Source organism: Triticum dicoccoides, chromosome 2B (genome assembly GCF_002162155.2).
Source record: "Triticum dicoccoides isolate Atlit2015 ecotype Zavitan chromosome 2B, WEW_v2.0, whole genome shotgun sequence".
Taxonomy (NCBI): Eukaryota; Viridiplantae; Streptophyta; class Magnoliopsida; order Poales; family Poaceae; genus Triticum; species Triticum dicoccoides.
In genome coordinates this window covers 693,728,444-693,748,242 of record NC_041383.1, presented here as the reverse complement: position 1 = coordinate 693,748,242, position 19,799 = coordinate 693,728,444, and the positions used below count along the sequence as shown (strand labels likewise).

The window sequence follows — 19,799 nt, the reverse complement described above, 5'->3', positions numbered from 1 at the left end:
GGAGCTGAGCGCGGAGAGATCGAAGTCCGGCTCGCCTCCGGTGCGACGAGGCGGAGGAGTAGGTTCCCTTATCCGCTTGGCAGGAGCAGTAGCGGTGGACCGGGAAGACCCCGCTCCAGTTGCCGCAGCGGCGTGAGGCGCTCCCGCGGCAACAATGCTTGCCGTGGTAGAGCGTGTCGCACGGCACGGCGGCTGTTGACTCGTCTGCCGCCCCGCTATGTCCCCGGCCTTGCGGAGACGCCTTCTTGGTGGAGCTGGGGGCTCCGCTTGCGGCGAGCTAGCTGAAGGTGGGGAGGAGGAGGAGCCGATATTCAACGAGTCGCTCGCGCCCTCGGCGGGCTTGCTCGACTCAGCTTCAGGCCCGACAAGCTCTTCCTCGTCGGCAAGCTCCTCTCGCTCGACAAGGCTTGCCGCCTCTGCTGCCTCTGCCTCCTCCACGGTGAATCCGAACTCGCCCGCAGCAGCGGCTGCTGCTGCCTCTTCCAGCCTGGTGGCGATGCGCTGCATCTCATCATCGGTGGTGGCGCGGGTGAGGCTCTTTTGTTCATCGGGGCGGACCGGCACTTCTACCAGGCCGTCAAAGAAGTCCTGCACGACGTCATCTGCAGGCTCTTGCCAAGTTGGGACAAGATGTCGGGGAGGCTGATGCACGAACACCTATGGGACCGGCGGACCGGGCCCCTTTCGGTTCGGCGAGGGGCGGAGGCCGCACGAAGAGCGGATCGAGGCGAAGCACACAAGCGGTTTACCCAGCTTCGGAGCTCTCCGGAGAGATAACACTCCTACTGCTGCATGTCTGAGTGTATTGAGTTCTTGCTCGGGAGCGCTGAGTGCTACAGTACACACTAGCTGCTAACGAGACCGAGCGTGAGTGTTTTTCTGCCTTCCACCCCCCTCTACATTGCGCATGGGCCTCCTTTTATATGCTAAAGGGATCTCCGACAGGTGGCAACGTAGACAAGGGTAAAAATGGAAAAGGGATTGCGGTTGGTACAACTACCTGTACAGTGTATCATACCTAACCCTGACGGCAGGGGACAAAGGCATTAAATGCCCGTCTACGTCGCCCAAATAGTGCAAAAAGGGACCGTCAGGGACGCCACCGCTCGCCACGATGGCAATCTTGTCAGCGTCGCTTGCCACTGCGCACCGCTGGCTGCACAGCCTCTTGCCACGCGCGCCTGGAAAAGCCCCAGGGCGACACGTTGGTGGATGTGCTGGAGCGCAGCTACAGAGTGGTAGCTTGCCACGGCAAGCGCCTTGCCGCGGTCGTTGTCTTGTCGCGTCCGGAAGCTTGTCGCTCACCGGGCCTCGCCGGGACGCGTGGCGCGTCGTGGCAAGTTCCTTGAGATGCCTTGGTTGGCCTTCCCGGCAAGCTCCTCTTGCTGGGGCCTTGTCTCCTTGGCTTGAATACTTTGTTCTTGAATGGCTCCAAAGGAACCATGGAGGACCTTGGCGGTCACCCGGCAAGCCTTGCCGCGGGGTGCTGCAACTGCCCGTGCACAAGTTCGGGATACTAGGGTACCCCTACTCTAGTACACCGACATAGATGCAGAATCATTTCGATCTACTTGTTATGGACGTGATGCATATATACATGATCATGCCTAGATATTCTCATAACTATGCACTTTTCTATCAATTGCTCGACAGTAATTTGTTCACCCACCGTAATACTTATGCTATCTTGAGAGAAGCCACTAGTGAAACCTATGGCCCCGGGTCTATCTTTTATCATATAAGTTTTCCATCTACTTTTATTTGCATCTTTTACTTTCCAATCTATATCATAAAAATACCAAAAATATTTATCTTATCTTATTATCTCTATCAGATCTCACTTTCGTAAGTTACCGTGAAGGGATTGACAACCCCTTTATCGCGTTGGTTGCGAGGTTCTTGTTTGTTTGTGTAGGTGCGTGGGACTTTTGAGGACCCTCCTACTAGATTGATACCTTGGTTCTCAAAAACTGAGGGAAACACTTACGCTACTTTGCTGCATCACCCTTTCCTCTTCAAGGGAAAACCAACGCAGTGCTCAAGAGGTAGCATCTTCCTAATGAGTGGCGGTCGGGGACGAGCGATGGTCTTTTCCCCCTAGGAGCATGCATGTAGTTCTTTGTTTCGATAACTAATAAATTTTTGCAATAAGTATGTTGAGTTCATGGATTATACGCACTCTCACCCTTCCACCATTGCTAGCCTCTCTAGTACCACGCAACTTTCTCCGGTACCATATACCTTCCTCAAAGCAGCCACCATACATACCTATTATGGCATTTTCATAGCCATTTCGAGATATATTGCCATGCAACTTTCCACCGTTCTGTTTATTATGACACGCTCCATCATTGTCATATTGTTTTGCATGATCATGTAGTTGACATCGTATTTGTAATCTGAAATTGTAAAAACAGCAAGGTAACAAGTGGTAAAAGTGAGCATAAACGGTATTGCAATGATAGGAAACAAGGCCTAGGGTTCATACTTTCACTAGTGCAAGTTATCTCAACAATAATAACATAGATAGATCATATAACAATCCCTCAACATGCAACAAAGAGTCACTCCAAAGACACTAATAGCGGAGAACAAATGAAGAGATTATGGTAGGGTACGAAACCACCTCAAAGTTATTCTATCGGATCAATCTATTCAAGAGTTCGTACTAGAATAACACCTTAAGACACAAATCAACCAAAACCCTAATGTCACCTAGATACTCCATTGTCACCTCAAGTATCCGTGGGCATGATTATACGATATGCATCACACAATCTTAGATTCATCTATTCAACCAACACAAAGTACTTCAAAGAGTGCCCCAAAGTTTCTACCGGAGAGTCAAGAACGTGTGCCAACCCCTATGCATAGGTTCATGGGCGGAACCCGCAAGTTGGTCACCAAAACATACATCAAGAGGCACATGATATCCCATTGTCACCACAGATAAGCACGGCAAGACATACATCAAGTGTTCTCATAAAAGACTCAATCCGATAAGACAACTTCAAAGGGGAAAACTCAATTCATCACAAGAGAGTAGAGGGGGAGAAACATCATAAGATCCAAGTACAATAGCAAAGCTCGGGATACATCAAGATCGTGCAATAGAGCGAACACGAGAGAGAGAGATCAAACACATAGCTACTGGTACATACCCTCAGCCTCGAGGATGGACTATTCCCTCCTCGTCATGGAGAGCGCCGAGAAGATGAAGATGGCCACCGGTGATGGATCCCCCCTCCGGCAGGGTGTCGGGAAGGGCTCCCGAGAGGTTTTTGGTGGCTACAGAGGCTTGCGACGGTGGAACTCCCGATCTATCTTGATATTCAATGGTTTTTGGGTACGTAGGGTTATATAGGCGAAAGAAGTCGGTCGGGGGGTGCTCGAGGGGTCCACAAGACAGGGGGCCGTGCCCGGTAGGGGGGCGCGCCCCCCTATCTCCTGGGCTCCTCGAGTATCTTTTGACTTGATCTCGAAGCCTCCAGGATGATATTCTTCCAAAAAATCACAATGCTGAAGGTTTCATTCCGTTTGGACTCCATTTGATATTCCTTTTCTTTGAAATACTGAAACAGGCAATAAAACAGCAATATGGGTTGGGCCTCCGGTTAATAGGTTAGTCCAAAAGTAATATAAAAGTGTATAATAAAGCCCATAATCATTCAAAACAGATAATAATATAGCATGAATGCTTCATAAATTATAGATACGTTGGAGACATATCAGCATCCCCAAGCTTAATTCCTACTCGTCCTCGAGTAGGTAAATGATGAAAACAGAATTTATGAAGTGTGAATGCTAGAAGGTGCACAAGTTTGATCAATGACAATTTCAATCACCTTTACTAGCATCATTATATGTCATAACAATAGTTCATCTCATAAAACTTTTCATGATAAAGTAACAAGCAATTTACATGTCAAAGCATAGACCATAAACTTTCTTGAAAACTAGCAAACTTCATTCTTAGTCATCAAACAATTGCAATTCATCTTTCTTTCAGGAAGAGTCTATGTCAGAGCTTTGGTTTAGCAAACTTCACATACTCAACTATCATATAGTCTTCTACAATTGCTAACACTCACGCAATACTTGTGGTTATGAAGTTTTAATCAGACACAGAGAAATATTGGGGCTTATAATGTTGCCTCCAAACGTATTCACCTTTGGGTGATGTCAACAATAATAGTTCATGCTAACGTACATCCAATTTGGATATATATATCAGGATCACCCCACCACAAAGTGCTTGCCAAAGGATAAAATGAAAAAGGGAGCGGTGAAGATCACCTTGACTCTTGCATAAAGTAAAAGACAGGCCCTTCGCAGAGGGAAGCATAGGTTGTCATGCACTTTTAGGGTTGGATACACAAAATCTTAATACCAAAGAACGTCACTTTATATTGCCCCTTGTAAATGGACCTTTATTATGCAGTCTGTCGCTTTTATTGCTTCCATAACAAGTTCGTACAAAGCTTATTTTCTCCACATTAATAACTCATGCATATTTAAAGAGCAATTTTTATTGCTTGCACCGATGACAACTTACTTGAAGGATCTTACTCAATCCATAGGTAGGTATGGTGGACTCTCATGGCAAAAACTGGGTTTAAGGATATTTGGAAGCACAAGTAGTATCTCTACTTGGTGCTAGGAATTTTTGGCTAGCATGAGGGGGAAATGCAAGCTCAACATGTTTGAATGATCCATGACAATATACTTTAACTGAGATGCGAGAAAACATAACCCGTTACGTTGTCTTCCTTGTCCAACATCAACTCTTTAGCATGTCATACATAATGAGTGCTCACAATTATAAAAGATGTCTATGATAATATATTTATATGTGAAATCTCTCTTCCTTCAATATTCTTTCATGAATTGTTCAAATGACTAATACAATGCTTGCTAACCGTCAATAAATTTACAACCTCTACTTCTTAGATGTGAAGTCATTACTCCCCATGGGATAAGCAAATGAAACATATATAATTTCAGATTTATGACAATAAACTCATTCAACCATTTACTCATAGGATATAAGTGAAGCACACAAGTAAATGACAAACTACTCCAAAAAGATATAAGTGAAGATCAATGAGTAGCTAAATAATTATGCAACTATGTGAAGACTCTCTCTCATTAAAGAATTTCAGATCTTGGTATTGTATTCAAGCAGCAAGAAAAACAAAATAAAATGACATTGCAAGGATAGCACAAGTCATGTGAAGAAGCAAAAACTTAGGTTCAACCGATACTAACCGATAGTTGTCGAAGAAGAAAGGTGGGATGCCTACCGGGGCATCCCCAAGCTTAGATGCTTGAGACTTCTTGAAATATTATATTGGGGTGCCTTGGGCATCCCCAAGCTTGAGCTTTTATGTCTCCTTAATTCCTCTCATATCATGGTTTCTCTTCTTTTTATCAAAAGCTTCATTCACAACAAACTCAACAAGAACCCATGAGATAGGTTAGTATAAACCAATGCAAAACCTTATCACTTTCTACTGTAACAAATCACTAAAATTATTATTCAACATTGCATACTAAATGCCTCTTCATATTTAATACTCCTATCCTCAAATAGAATCATTAAACAAGCAAACATACGCAAAGAATGCAAACATAACAGCAATCTGCCAAAACAGTACAGTCTGTAAAGAATGCAAGAGTAACAATACTTCCGTGACTCCAAAAATTATTAACTAAAATTCCCAATGTAATAAATTTATCAGATCTTAATATGCAAAAAGATTCAACATTCTAACCTTCTCTGAGTTTTCTAGGGAATTTTTGCAACAGCGGTAAACTTTCTGTTTTCAAACAGCAACATGTATACTAGCAAAATAAGCATGGCAAAGGCTATCCTTGACATTTTTATTGAAAATAAAGATGCAGAACATTATTCTAACTAACAGAAAGCAAATACTAACAAAACAAAATGACGCTCCAAGCAAAACACATATCATGTGACGAATAAAAATATAGCTCCAAGTAAAGTTACCGATGAACGAAGACGAAAGAGGGGATGCCATCCGGGGCATCCCCAAGCTTAGGATCTTGGTTGTCCTTGAATATTACCTCGGGGTGCCTTGGGAATCCGCAAGCTTAGGCTCTTTCCAATCCTTATTCCATAGTCCGTCCAATCCTTACCCAAAACTTGAAAACTTCAACCACACAAAACTCAACACAAAACTCGCAAGCTCCGTGAGTATAAGAAAATAAAACCACCACTTAGGTACTGTAATAAACTCATTCTAAATTCATATTGGTGTAATATCTACTGTATTCTAACCTCTCTATGGTTCATAACACTTAATACTAGCCATAGATGCATCAAAATAAGCAAACAACACAATGAAAACAGAATCTATCAAAAACAGAACAGTCTGTAGTAATCTGTATCAAACGTATACCTCTGGAACCCCAAAAATTATGAAATAAATTGGTGGACCGGAGGAATTTGTCTACTAATCATCTGCAAAAAGAATCAACCTAAAATCACTCTCCAGTAAACAATGGCAGCTAATCTCGTGAGCGCTAATTTTCTGTTTTTTACAGCAAGATCATATAGACTTCACCCAAGTCTTCCCAAAGGTTCTACTTGGCACTTTATTGAAACAAAAGCTATAAAACATGATTACTATAGTAGAATAATCATGTGGACACACAAAAACAGTAAGGATAAATATTGGGTTATCTCCCAACAAGCGCTTTTCCTTAATGCCTTTTTAGCTAGGCATGATGATGACAATGATGCTCACATAAAAGATAAGAATTGAAACATAACGGGAGCATCATGAAGCATATGACTAGCATATTTAAGCCTAAGCCACTTCCTATGCATAGGGATTTTGTGAGCAATTAACTTATGGGAACAATAATCAACTAGCATAGGAAGGTAAAACAAGCATAGCTTCAAAAAATTTAACACATAGAGAGGAAACTTGATATTGTTGCAATTCCTACAAGCATATGTTACTCCCTCATAATAATTTTCAGTAGCATCATGAATGAATTCAACAATATAACCAGCACCTAAAGCATTCTTTTCATGATCTACAAGCATAGAAAATTTACTACTCTCCACATAAGCAAAATTCTTCTCATTCGGAATAGTAGGAGTATCATAAGAGACTTGAACACTAAAAATTGTTTCCACATTAAAAGAGTACTGTTCAGAAAAAGGGTAATCATAATCATGACATGTTTTGTAAATATAATCATCACTACTTTTTATAGCATAAGTTTCATCACAATAATCATCATAAGTAGCAACTTCGTTCTCATCATAATCGATTGAAACCTCTCCCAAGATAGTGGAATCACTAAATAAAGTTGACACTCTTCCAAATTCACTTTCATATTCATCACAATAAAATTCAACATCCTCCAAAATAGTGGGATCACTACTTCCTAAAGTTGACACTCTTCCGAACCCACTTTCATCAATATAATCATCATAGGTAGGAGGCATACTATCATCATAATAAATATTCTCATCAAAACTTGGGGGACAAAAAATATCATCTTCATCAAACATAGCTTCCCCAAGCTTGTGGCTATGCATATCATTAGCATCATGGATATTCAAGGAATTCATACTAACAACATTGCAATCATGCTCATCATTCAAAGATATAGTACCAAACATTCTAATGCATTCTTCTTCTAGCGCTTGAGCACAATTTTCCTTTCCATCAAACTCACGAAAGATATTAAAAAGACGAAGCGTACGAGACAAACTTAACTCCATTTTTGTAGTTTTCTTTTATAAACTAAACTAGTGATAAAACAAGAAACTAAAAGACTCGATTGCAAGATCTAAAGATATACCTTTAAGCACTCACCTCCCCGGCAACAGCGCCAGAAAAGAGCTTGATGTCTACTACACAACCTTCTTCTTGTAGACGTTGTTGGGCCTGCAAGTGCACAGGTTTGTAGGACAGTAGCAAATTTCCCTCAAGTGGATGACCTAAGGTTTATCAATCCGTAGAGGCGTAGGATGAAGATGGTTTCTCTCAAACAACCCTGCAACCAAATAACAAAGAGTCTCTTATGTCCCCAACACACCCAATACAATGGTAATTTGTATAGGTGCACTAGTTCGGCGAAGAGATGGTGATACAAGTGCAATATGGATGGTAGATAAAGGTATTTGTAATCTGAAATTGTAAAAACAGCAAGGTAACAAGTGGTAAAAGTGAGCGTAAACGGTATTGCAATGATAGGAAACAAGGCCTAGGGTTCATACTTTCACTAGTGCAAGTCTCTCAACAATAATAACATAGATAGATCATATAACAATCCCTCAACATGCAACATAGAGTCACTCCAAAGACACTAATAGCGGAGAACAAACAAAGAGATTATGGTAGGGTACGAAACCACCTCAAAGTTATTCTTTCGGATCAATCTATTCAAGAGTTTGTACTAGAATAACACCTTAAGACACAAATCAACCAAAACCCTAATGTCACCTAGATACTCCATTGTCACCTCAAGTACCCGTGGGCATGATTATACGATATGCATCACACAATCTTAGATTCATCTATTCAACCAACACAAAGTACTTCAAAGAGTGCCCCAAAGTTTCTACCGGAGAGTCAAGAACGTGTGCCAACCCCTATGCATAGGTTCATGGGCGGAACCCGCAAGTTGGTCACTAAAACATACATCAAGAGGCACATGATATCCCATTGTCACCACAGATAAGCACGGCAAGACATACATCAAGTGTCTCATAAAAGACTCAATCCGATAAGATAACTTCAACGGGGAAAACTCAATTCATCACAAGAGAGTAGAGGGGGAGAAACATCATAAGATCCAACTACAATAGCAAAGCTCGGGATACATCAATATCGTGCCATAGAGGGAACACGAGAGAGAACACGAGAGAGAGAGATCAAACACATAGCTACTGGTACATACCCTCAGCCTCGAGGATGGACTACTCCCTCCTCGTCATGGAGAGCGCCGAGAAGATGAAGATGGCCACAGGTGATGGATCCCCCCTCCGGCAGGGTGTCGGGAAGGGCTCCCGAGAGGTTTTTGGTGGCTACAGAGGCTTGCGACGGTGGAACTCCCGATCTATCTTGATATTCAATGGTTTTTGGGTACGTAGGGTTATATAGGCGAAAGAAGTCGGTCGGGGGGTGCTCGAGGGGTCCACGAGACAGGGGGCCGCGCCCGGTAGGGGGGGCGCCCCCCCTATCTCATGGGCTCCTCGAGTATCTTCTGACTTGATCTCCAAGCCTCCAGGATGATATTCTTCCAAAAAATCACGATGCCGAAGGTTTCATTCCGTTTGGACTTCTTTTGATATTCCTTTTCTTCGAAATACTGAAACAGGCAATAAAACAGCAATATGGGTTGGGCCTCCGGTTAATAGATTAGTCCCAAAAGTAATATAAAAGTGTATAATAAAGCCCGTAATCATTCAAAACAGATAATAATATAGCATGAATGCTTCATAAATTATAGATACGTTGGAGACGTATCAGTCACTCTTGAATTATTGCACATCCTGGTACACCACCGGAGGCATTCATATAGAGTCATATTTTGTTCTAAGTATCGAGTTGTAATTCTTGAGTTGTAAGTAAATAAAAGTGTGGTGATCTTCATTACTAGAGCACTGTCCCATCTAAGGAAAGGATGATGGAGACTATGATTCCCCCACAAGTCGGGATGAGACTCCGGATGAAAAATAAAAAAAGAGGCCATAAAAAAAAGAGAAGGCCCCCCCAAAAAGAGAGAGCAATAGAGAGAAGGGACAATGCTACTATCCTTTTTACACACTTGTGCTTCAAAGTAGCACCATGATCTTCATGATAGAGAGTCTCCTATGTTGTCACTTTCATATACTAGTGGGAATTTTCATTATAGAACTTGGCTTGTATATTCCAATGATGGGCTTCCTCAAAATGCCCTAGGTCTTCGTGAGCAAGCAAGTTGGATGCACACCCACTTAGTTTCTTTTTGAGCTTTCATACACTTATAGCTCTAGTGCATCCATTGCATGGCAATCCCTACTCACTCACATTGATATCTATTGATGGGCATCTCCATAGCCCGTTGATATGCCTAGTTGATGTGAGACTATCTTATCCTTTTTGTCTTCTCCACAACCACCATTCTATTCCACCTATAGTGCTATATCCATGGCTCACGCTCATGTATTGCGTGAAGATTGAAAAAAAATTGAGAACATAAAAAGTATGAAACAATTGTTTGGCTTGTCATCGGGGATGTGCATGATTAAATACTTTATGTGATGAAGATAGAGCATAGCAATACTATATGATTTTGTAGGGATAGCTTTCTTTGGCCATGTTATTTTGAGAAGACATGATTGCTTTTTTAGTATGCTTGAAGTATTATTATTTTTATGTCAATATTAAACTTTTGTCTTGAATCTTTTGGATCTGAACATTCATGCCACAATAAAGAAAAATTACATGAATAAATATGTTAGGTAGCATTCCACATCAAAATATTTGTTTTTATCATTTACCTACTCGAGGACTAGCAGGAATTAAGCTTGGGGATGCTTGATACGTCTCCAACGTATCTATAATTTTTTATTGTTCTATGCTATTATATTATTTGTTTTGGATGTTTAATGGGCTTAATATGCTATTTTATATTATTTTTGGGACTAACCTATTAACCGAGGGGCCAGTGCCAGTTTCTGTTTTTTTCCTATTTTAGAGTTTTGTAGAAAAGTAATACCAAAGGAAGTCCAAACAGAATGAAACCTTCGCGGTGATCTTTCTTGGACCGAAAGCAAACCACAAGACTTGGAGATGAAGTCGTAGAGGCAACAAGGCGGCCACGAGGCAGGAGGGCGCGCCCAGGGGTAGGTGTGCCCCCACCCTCATGGGCCCCTCGTAGCTCCCCTGACCTAGTTCCTTCGCCTATAGATACTCTTATACCCTAAAAACATCAGGGGGAGCCACAAAACCACTTTTCCACCACCGCAACCTTCTGTACCCGTGCGATCCCATCTTGTAGCCTTTTCCGGTGATCTGCCAGAGGGGGATTCGATCACTGAGGGCTTCTACATCAACACCATTACCTATCCGATGAAGCATGAGTAGTTTACCACAGACCTTCGGGTCCATAGTTATTTGCTAGATGGCTTCTTCTCTCTCTTTGATTCTCAATACAAAGTTCTCCTCGACGTTCTTCAATGTAATACTCTTTTGCGGTGTGTTTGCCGAGATCCGATGAATTGTGGATTTATGATCAAGATTATCTATGAATATTATTTGGTTCTTCTCTGAATTCTTATATGCATGATTTGATATCTTTGCAAGTCTCTTCGAATTTTCGGTTTAGTTTGGCCTACTAGATTGATCTTTCTTGCCATGGGAGAAGTGCTTAGCTTTGGGTTCAATCCTGTAGTGTCCTTTCCTAGTGATAGTAGGGGTAGCAAGGCATGTATTGTATTGTTGCCATCGAGGATAACAAGATGGGGATTTCATCATATTGCTTGAGTTAATTCCTCTACATCATGTCATCTTGCTTAATGCGTTACTCTGTTCTTTATGAACTTAGTACTCTAGATGCATGCTGGATAGCGGTCGATGTGTGGAGTAATAGTAGTAGATGCAGGCAGGAGTCGGTCTACTTGACACAGATGTTATGCCTATGTTCGTGATCATTGCCTTAGATGTCATCATAATTATGCGCTTTTCTATCAATTGCTCGGCAGTAATTTGTTCACCCACCATAATATATGCTATCTCGAGAGAAGTCACTAGTGAAACCTATGGCCCTCGGGTCTCTTTTCCATATTATTGAATCTCGCTTACATCTTGCTAGTTTTCTATCTACTATTTTGCAATCTTTACTTTCCAATCTATACAACCAAAAATATCAAAAATATTTACTTTACCGTTTATCTATCTCTATCAGATCTCACTTTTGTGAGTGACCGTAAAGGGATTGACAACCCCTTTATCACGCTGGTTGCAAGTTCTTGATTGTTTGTGCAGGTATTCGGTGACTTGTGTGTTGTCTCCTACTGGATTGATACATTGGTTCTCAAAACAGAGGGAAATACTTATGCTACTCTGCCGCATCACCCTTTCCTCTTCAAGGGAAAACCAACGCACTCAAGAGGTAGCAGGACACCCAGCCGAGACCTTGATCATTCCTGCAGTCTACATGATTAAAACTCCAGGTGGTTAAACCAAAATCACACAGAACAAGGAAGTACCTTCTCTGATACCAATTGAAAGTGCGTTATATTGACTAGAGGGGGGTGAATAGACAATTATCACAAATTCGTCACTGAGGAATTTCTAGGTGAAGAAATTCCTAAGAAACGACACACTAGCATTGGAATAAGTACTCAGGTATAAGCATAACAGATCAACAACATAGTCATCATGATGAAATGAAAACAAGCACAGAGTACAGATAGCGTGAAAACAGGATAAGCAGGCTCAAGACTATGTGACTGAAGAATTAGGATTGAGGAAATATAGAAAGTCTTCAGTCAAAGTCTTCAAACAGTAATGATCAGGTTCATCAACACATGAATGAGGAAATGAAAGGGTTGAGGAAATAGAACCAGTTGGCTTGGTGAAGACAATGATTTGGTAGACCAGTTCCAACTGCTGTGACAGTTGTACGTCTGGTTGGAGCGTCTGGGTATTTAAACCCGATGACACACAGTCCAGGACACACAGTCCTCACCATATTCTCCTTGAGCTAAAGTCACACAGACCTCGCCCAATCACTCATGGTAAGTCTTCAGGTGACTTCCAAACCTTCACAGACTTGGTCACTCGGCGATCCACAATTCCTCTTGGATGCTCAGACCATGAAGCCTAACCGTCTGGAGGATACACAGTCCTCAAAGGTAACAAGCGTCGGTTCCACACAGGAACAATCTCTTCAGTGATGCTCAATCACTTTGGGGTTTTAGGTGTTTGGGTTTGGGTTTTCCTCACTTGATGATTTTCACTCAAAGTCCTCGGAGGATGTGATGCTCTCAATGACAAGTGTCAGTTTCTCTCGGAGTAGCCAACCGGCTAGTGGTTGTAGGGGGCGGCTATTTATACCCTAGGGAGCAATCCGACATGATAAGACATAAATGCTCTTCAATAATATGACCGTTAGGTGGGTATATATTTTGGGACAGCTGGCGCATAGCACATCAACGATCGGATATTTGAGGTTCAAATTCCCCGGGGCTATCATGTTCCTCATTGTGTAGGCAATCCGCACTAGCGAATTCCTAACTCCTCAGTCAGAACAAATTTGTCAGAGACCAGAAGATCTTCGTCTCTGTCACTGAAGAAACTGACTGAACTGATATGAGATTTCCAATGGCTTCACTCGAAAGGATTGGGTAGGTGTAGGATTTTGAGATGAGCATCACTTGAAAATCACTTTCCTTAGTATTACCTCGACCCCCTTTAATAGTACGGTGTTTCCTATGACTCAAGAAAGAGAAAATGAAACCACAAAAACAAAAGTCTTCATGCTTCATAATCCTCGCATGAATATCCAAGTCTTCAAGGTCACACCAATTTCATCACTTTCAAAATCTTTAGGAGAACCGAAGTCTTCAGCTGAAGACATACATCTTTAGGGGTCGACTTTCATCGCAAATATCAAACTCCTCATCGACTTATAGAGCATGTGTACACTCACAAACACATTAGTCCCTTAACCTATAAGTCTTCAATACATCAAAATCACTAAGGGGCACTAGATGCACTTACAGATATACTAATTAATATCACCAACGATTCTCTGTGGCGAACGACTAAACACTATTGCCTTTACTGATTATTTCCTTGAGATTGGCCAAGATGCATGGCACGTAGCACCCACAAGTGCACCATCTTCAGTATTTGGTCAAATTTGGGCTGAATGTGCCGAGACAGATGGGGGTAAGCACAAGCGTACATATGGTGTGAAAATACATACCAGCAACCTAGAAGTGGGCAACGTTTTGACATAAGGATCCTTTGGATAAAATGTGTGAGTAGCAAACACACCATCATCGGTACAGCTCAGCGGATTTAGAAGCTAGTAAGATCATGTGCGCCGACATTCAGATTCCATATACCCAATCAAGTATATATGCCCTGCCCACCAACATTTAATGAACAAATGTTTTAAATAAGGAAGGATTAACCACAGATAAATATATGATGTATTCCATGTAAGGAATTTCTCAAGCTATTCAGATAAGGCATAAGAATAATAATGTTTACTGATTTCCACTACTTCTCTAGCTGATATAGACATTTTGCATAATGTAGGCCTCCCTAGATGGTGCAAATCAATCGGTATTAGTGTGAAAGGGAAACGTAACAGGAAATAACCATGAATTTCTCCAAACTGCACAAAACAAGAAAAAACAAATTACTAATATAGCCTACTGAATAGTTAATCTTGGTCATGCAGTTAGCTGAACAGAAAATTGCATGACGCACAACACAAGATAAGACAATTAATAGTAAGTAACGGGTCTCTGTTTTTCTCTTTTTTCTTTTGGTTGCTAGGGACCCAGCTACTCACTGGACCCTCTCCTTTGTTTTTTACTTTTTTAGTTAATTTTCATGGCTCCTAATGACGTACAAGATAAGAAAAATCATGTTACTTTTTTAGTTTATTTCAAATCCAACAGAAGGTATATCTACTAGCTGCAGTAAGTATGACCCTGAGTGACAGAACAGAAACTTTCTTGGATACTAGATGTGTATTTGCAGATGGTGCAGGTCACGAACCAAAATTACAACCAATTGGTGTACTTCAATTAACTATCTGCAAGCTCCGAAAATTATAAATCCGAGAAATAGGACTTTTGGTTTCAGAAGCAAAGGGTGATGTATGTATGGCAAGGGAAAAATCAACAATTCTGAGGGATCATAGATTATCCCATGGCAAAATTCTACTATCCGTTTGTCTACTACGAACCATATTGGGGACTGAAGCAAACAAAAATTGTTGGAGCAGGCAAGGATGGCTAGATACCCTGAGATTGGCCAAATTTGGACTAAATGTGCTGAGACAGATGGCTTAACTACTACAGATTAGCATCATCAGAGTTACAGAGTAGTGAGTGACGAGTGAGGGGCTCAGCGAGGTAGAAGGTCTTGGCGTACTCGGCAGAGACCTCGCTGCAGCGGTCGTAGGCATCACCGAGGAGGCCCCAGCTGAGCTCGACGTTGCCGTCCTGCTCCAGCTGCTCGTCCCGCTCGCCTCAGCCTCCCGTGCCACCGGGCGCCCCTGCAGGTCCTCCACCAGCGCAGCCTGCCGCAGCACCACCTCGTTCACTGCCTCCTCAGTCGCTGTTCGCGCTTCCACTAGGCTCGCCCTTAGGGTCGCCGCCATGCCTCCACGTCGTGGCGAGGAGCAGCCCAGGCTAGCCACCATCGGCCGGGTGGTGGATCCCGCCATGGATCGGAGAGAGGGAGAGACGGGGATGCCAGCAATCGGAGAAGAACGGGGAGGGGATCCCGGCGGCAGAGGAGAGGATAGGTGGCGGAAGGGAGGCCGACAGAGGAGAGGAGAGGAGGTGGAGGGAATCTGGATCAGGGATGGGTGGGTGTGGGAGTGGACTGGGACGGTTGGTGGGGTGTGGGAATGGATCGTGGATGTGGTCCGGCGTGGGATTAGGCTAGCGGTAGTGCAGGGTGTCTCACACGCGCTACAGCTATCGATTTAGCAGTAGCATGGGTTTAAAACCCACGCTATTACTATGGATCGTATGCGTGGCACGATCGAGAATATTTACTAATAGCATGGTATTTTTGGCCACACGCTAGTGCTAAATAGCAGTAGCGTGGGTTAATATAGCGCGCTACTGGTAATTGATTGTCTATAAGCTTTTTCCTAGTAGTGAGAGGATTTCCTAGGATTCTTGGAAGCATTCACTTCATGCATTGAAAATGGAAAAACTGTCCATTTGCTTGGCAGGGGATGTACACAGGCACCAAAGGCGGTTGCAGTGTGGTACTTGAGGCAGTGGCCACACACGACCTCTGGATTTGGCACTCCTTTGGTATGCCAGGAACTCACAATGACATCAACGTATTGCAGTGCTCCCCTGTCTTTGCAAAGCTTGTTGAAGGTCATTCTCCTCCGATGAACTTCGAGGTCAATGGGCGACACTACAACAAGGGATACTACCTAGCAGATGTCATCTATCCGAGGTGGTCCACATTTGTGAAGACTATCTCAAACCCTGTGCCAGGAGGCAAGTACTCCCACTTTGCGAAGGTTCGGGAGGTTTGCACGAAGGATGTCGAGCGGGCATTTGGTGTGCTCCAATCTCGATTTGCTATTGTCCGGTACCCCGATCAGGCCTGGTCAAAAGATCAAATGTGGGAGATCATGATTTGTTGTGTCATCTTGCACAACATGATCATTGAGAGCGAGCAGGAAGAGCCAGTGTTTGACACTGAACCATATTACAAGCAGGGTCCTCTTACCCAAGTTGATCATCACCTACCGGCAACCTGGACGCCCTTCCTCAATATGCGTCAGGAGATCCAAGACCAACTGGTGCATCAACAACTGCAGCAGGATTTGGTGGAGCACCTATGGAGGCTCAAGGGCAATGCCTAGCTCGACGTGTGATGAAATATGAGTTTTTATTTGTTGAACTATATAATTTGTATTGAACTATTTGATTTTTATTGATTTTCTGTGATGAACTATGTGATAAAAAATAGCTTCTATTGAATTTGTGCCAAAGCACGGCGAATATGGGCCGACATTAGTCAATTTGCGCCGACAATGGGCCAATTTTGCGCCGAAAGTGGGCACATTTGTGCCAAAATTGGGCTGAAATCGGCGGCTGGGAACCCAATCGCCCCCACGCCGATTTTAGTGTCAGTTCGCCCCCAGGCGACGATATTTCAAGCCCCCTGGGGGGCGAACGGCTGGAGATGCTCTTAATTGTAGGTGTTATTTTCATATCTTGTAATCCAGTGATTCCACTTGCTCCATACCATGATTAATAATTAATAAGAATAGTTGTGTGTATCACAGTGATATGGAGGACAGTGGTTTGAACCTCCTTTTATAAGGAAAAAAAGGTGGGTCACAAGCCGCGTCAAGGGTTTGTGATGCCACCCCCTTATTTTATGAAGGCATTTATCACCCCTCTCGTGAATGTCTTATTTAAATTTACCATTTTCTATTGTAAGTTTTTCCTTATAATAGTGGCGTCGTGAAGCCTATTACTCTTAATGTCGAGAGTAAGTAGGCAATGGAAAAACTACTTGTGAAGGATAAAAAGGTTGCAAAGGGAAAGGGAGAAGAGCGGGGAGGAAGAAAGATGAGGAAGGTGATGGTTCTACTGTGAGACTAGAAAGGTAGTGAGCACTCGTAAGATTGGGACTTATGCCTTAGAGATTGGAGTATAAGTAAGTCCTATATAGGACATGTAGGATGGATATAGATGATGCCTACATAGGCTTTTTGCCGGCTGGCATATGCTCGACATCAACCTTCTTCTAGATCTCAGCTAGCTCCGTAGTCACAATCAGGATCCTGGTAATGGCCGCATTGGCGTCGTTGCACTCGCTAGAGCGCTTAGGGTCGTCCTGCTGGGGCCCAACATCTTGAGTTTGAGGTAGATGTACCAGGGCAGAGCCATGAACTTAGGCTGGGAGTCCCAGGATGGCCAGGGCAGAGCCATGAACTTAGGCTGGGAGTCCCAGGATGGCTTGATAGCCACTCTGAAAGTTGACAACCTCAAAGGCTTAGGGTCTCGAACCGGAAGTTATTATTCTTACCGAAGACAACCTCCAGGGAGATTTGACCCATTGATTGAGCAACTGCTTGGCTGACGCGCTTCCATGGAACTGTATATTGCTAGTCACAGCTCGGACTCAGGGATGCCCATGCACTTGTGTGTCTTAGCATAGAGGATGTTGATGATGCTGACCCCATCAATGAGCACCTTCCATAGTCAGAATCCACCAAGTTGCGGATCCACTCCAAGGCATGCTTGCCTAGGCGCAAAATGTAAGCCGGATGATCGCTACAATCGAAACCGAATGGTACCTCTGACAATCAGCCACCACGGGATGGCTAGCATGGCCATGTTCACCTCACAAGCGCAAAGCTTGTGACTCCGCTTGGTATCCTACCCTTGAAATATATCAAAACTCCTTTCTGCTAGGGGCATGGTGATCTGCCACCGTCTGTAGGTTGCTATTGTTCCTATCATTGTTGTTGTCGTCTTCGTCGTCATCGGTGGCCGGATTTCTTGATTGAAGATGCTTCACTATACTGTAATCCCTGGTGGAATGCGTGGATGGCCTTCCCTTGTGCTATGAAGTTTGCAGGGTTGATCAAGGATTTGTCAAGTAACAACTATGATACTTGCACTGATGCCATCAACAATTTGGTTATTGATTGCTACCGCATGACTGGTCATGCTCCGCGGCCGCAACCAACATTGTCCCACTGATGTCATCACCACCTCTCCCATTCTTCTTCTAATTGTGGTTGTTCTTCTTGTGAGTTGGGGCAATTCTTATGCTAAGAGGACTTGGCGTTGGGCTTGCCTTTGTCCCGAGCAACCGAACCTTGAGGTGGAGTGGTTTCTTTGCCAAAGGCATACATATTGGCGATCTCTATGAGTGTACAAATGGTCAACAATTTTGTGCAACCAAGCTTCTGCCTCCAGGAGCTCATAATTGATCCCCCTTTTGAAAGCCTAGATGGCATGAGGCCCGTCACATTCTCGATGAAGTTTTGAAGCCGAGTCCAGTGATTGATGTACTCCGGACTAACTCTCCTTCCTTCTGGATGCAGTTCCACAAGTCATGTGCATTACCGGGTTTGACATATGTTCCCCCAAATTTTTATGGTACACATCATGCAGATTATCCCAGTCATGAATGTTTGCCTCGGCCGAAAAATGTATCCATGCCTGCATCGATTCCTCCAACATAAGGGAATGTTGCAGATGGAAACTCGTTCATTGCCTTCACTGATGTCGCATACCGCATGGTAATTGGCAAGCCAAGTGTTGGGCCTGACGGTACCATCATACTTGTTGATTTTGGTGTCGATTCAGAACCATTCTAGGAAAGGTTCAGACTGTATGCGCCAGCTGAAGCACAAAGGACAGAGTGAACCTAACCCAGTAAGACGATCATCCCCAATGCCGGTACTAGAACCGGCGGATCTCAGGTAGGGGCCCCGAGCTGTGGATCTCGGATCGATGGGTAACAGGAGATAATGGTTACCCAGGTTTGGGCCCTCTCAAAGAGGTAGAACCCTACGTCCTGCTTTGATTGTATTGATGATGATGTATCGAGTACATGCTTGATCTACCTCGAGATCGTATGTTGTGTTCTAACCCTAAGTTGAGTAATTGCGATTGTGTCTTTACAGACTAAACCTCTTAGCTTATATAGGTGCTAGGGGTATCTAGGGTTACACATGGTCAGTTGCCTACTAGGGAAACACATGCTGATAGCCGAAGCAATCCTTAGGGTACACGTCAAGTCTTTGATAGAGTCCATCTTAATCAAGCCAGGGTTTGAGACTTCCGGAGTCCTTCCTTATGAGATTGGTGGGCCATAAGCTCGGCCCATGGACCGTGGGCCAACTAGGTTGGTACCCCTTAGTCCAGGACACCGTCAGTAGCCCCTGAAGTGGTCTTCGAAACTAGAGTCTACAATCTTCCTCGGTCCTCATGTCTTCGACTTGATAGGCAAGTTCCTCTCTCTCGGCGACAGTTTATGCGAACCCGAGGTCTCCTTTGTGCAAGGCAATTCACCAAGCTCTCCCTC

The 19,799-nt window shown here is 43.4% G+C and overlaps 1 protein-coding gene across 2 annotated transcripts; it reads right to left on the bottom strand.

Moving 5' to 3' along the window:
• Nucleotides 1-13,484: 13,484 nt before the first annotated feature.
• Nucleotides 13,485-15,603, bottom strand: LOC119365668. 2 transcript variants are annotated; one of them, XR_005175664.1, is made up of 2 exons: nucleotides 15,158-15,603; nucleotides 13,485-14,123 (listed from the first exon to the last, which is right to left on the bottom strand). XR_005175664.1 is itself a non-coding variant. In XM_037631322.1 (2 exons), exons 1-2 carry the CDS (start codon nucleotides 15,439-15,441, stop codon nucleotides 14,331-14,333), a joined length of 333 nt encoding a protein of 110 aa, XP_037487219.1. In that variant the 5' UTR covers nucleotides 15,442-15,603; the 3' UTR covers nucleotides 14,130-14,330. The 2 variants fall into 2 exon arrangements, 1 of the variants encoding a protein (XP_037487219.1); XM_037631322.1 differs by lacking the exon at nucleotides 13,485-14,123 and adding an exon at nucleotides 14,130-14,379.
• Between the last annotated feature and the right edge of the window lie 4,196 nt (nucleotides 15,604-19,799).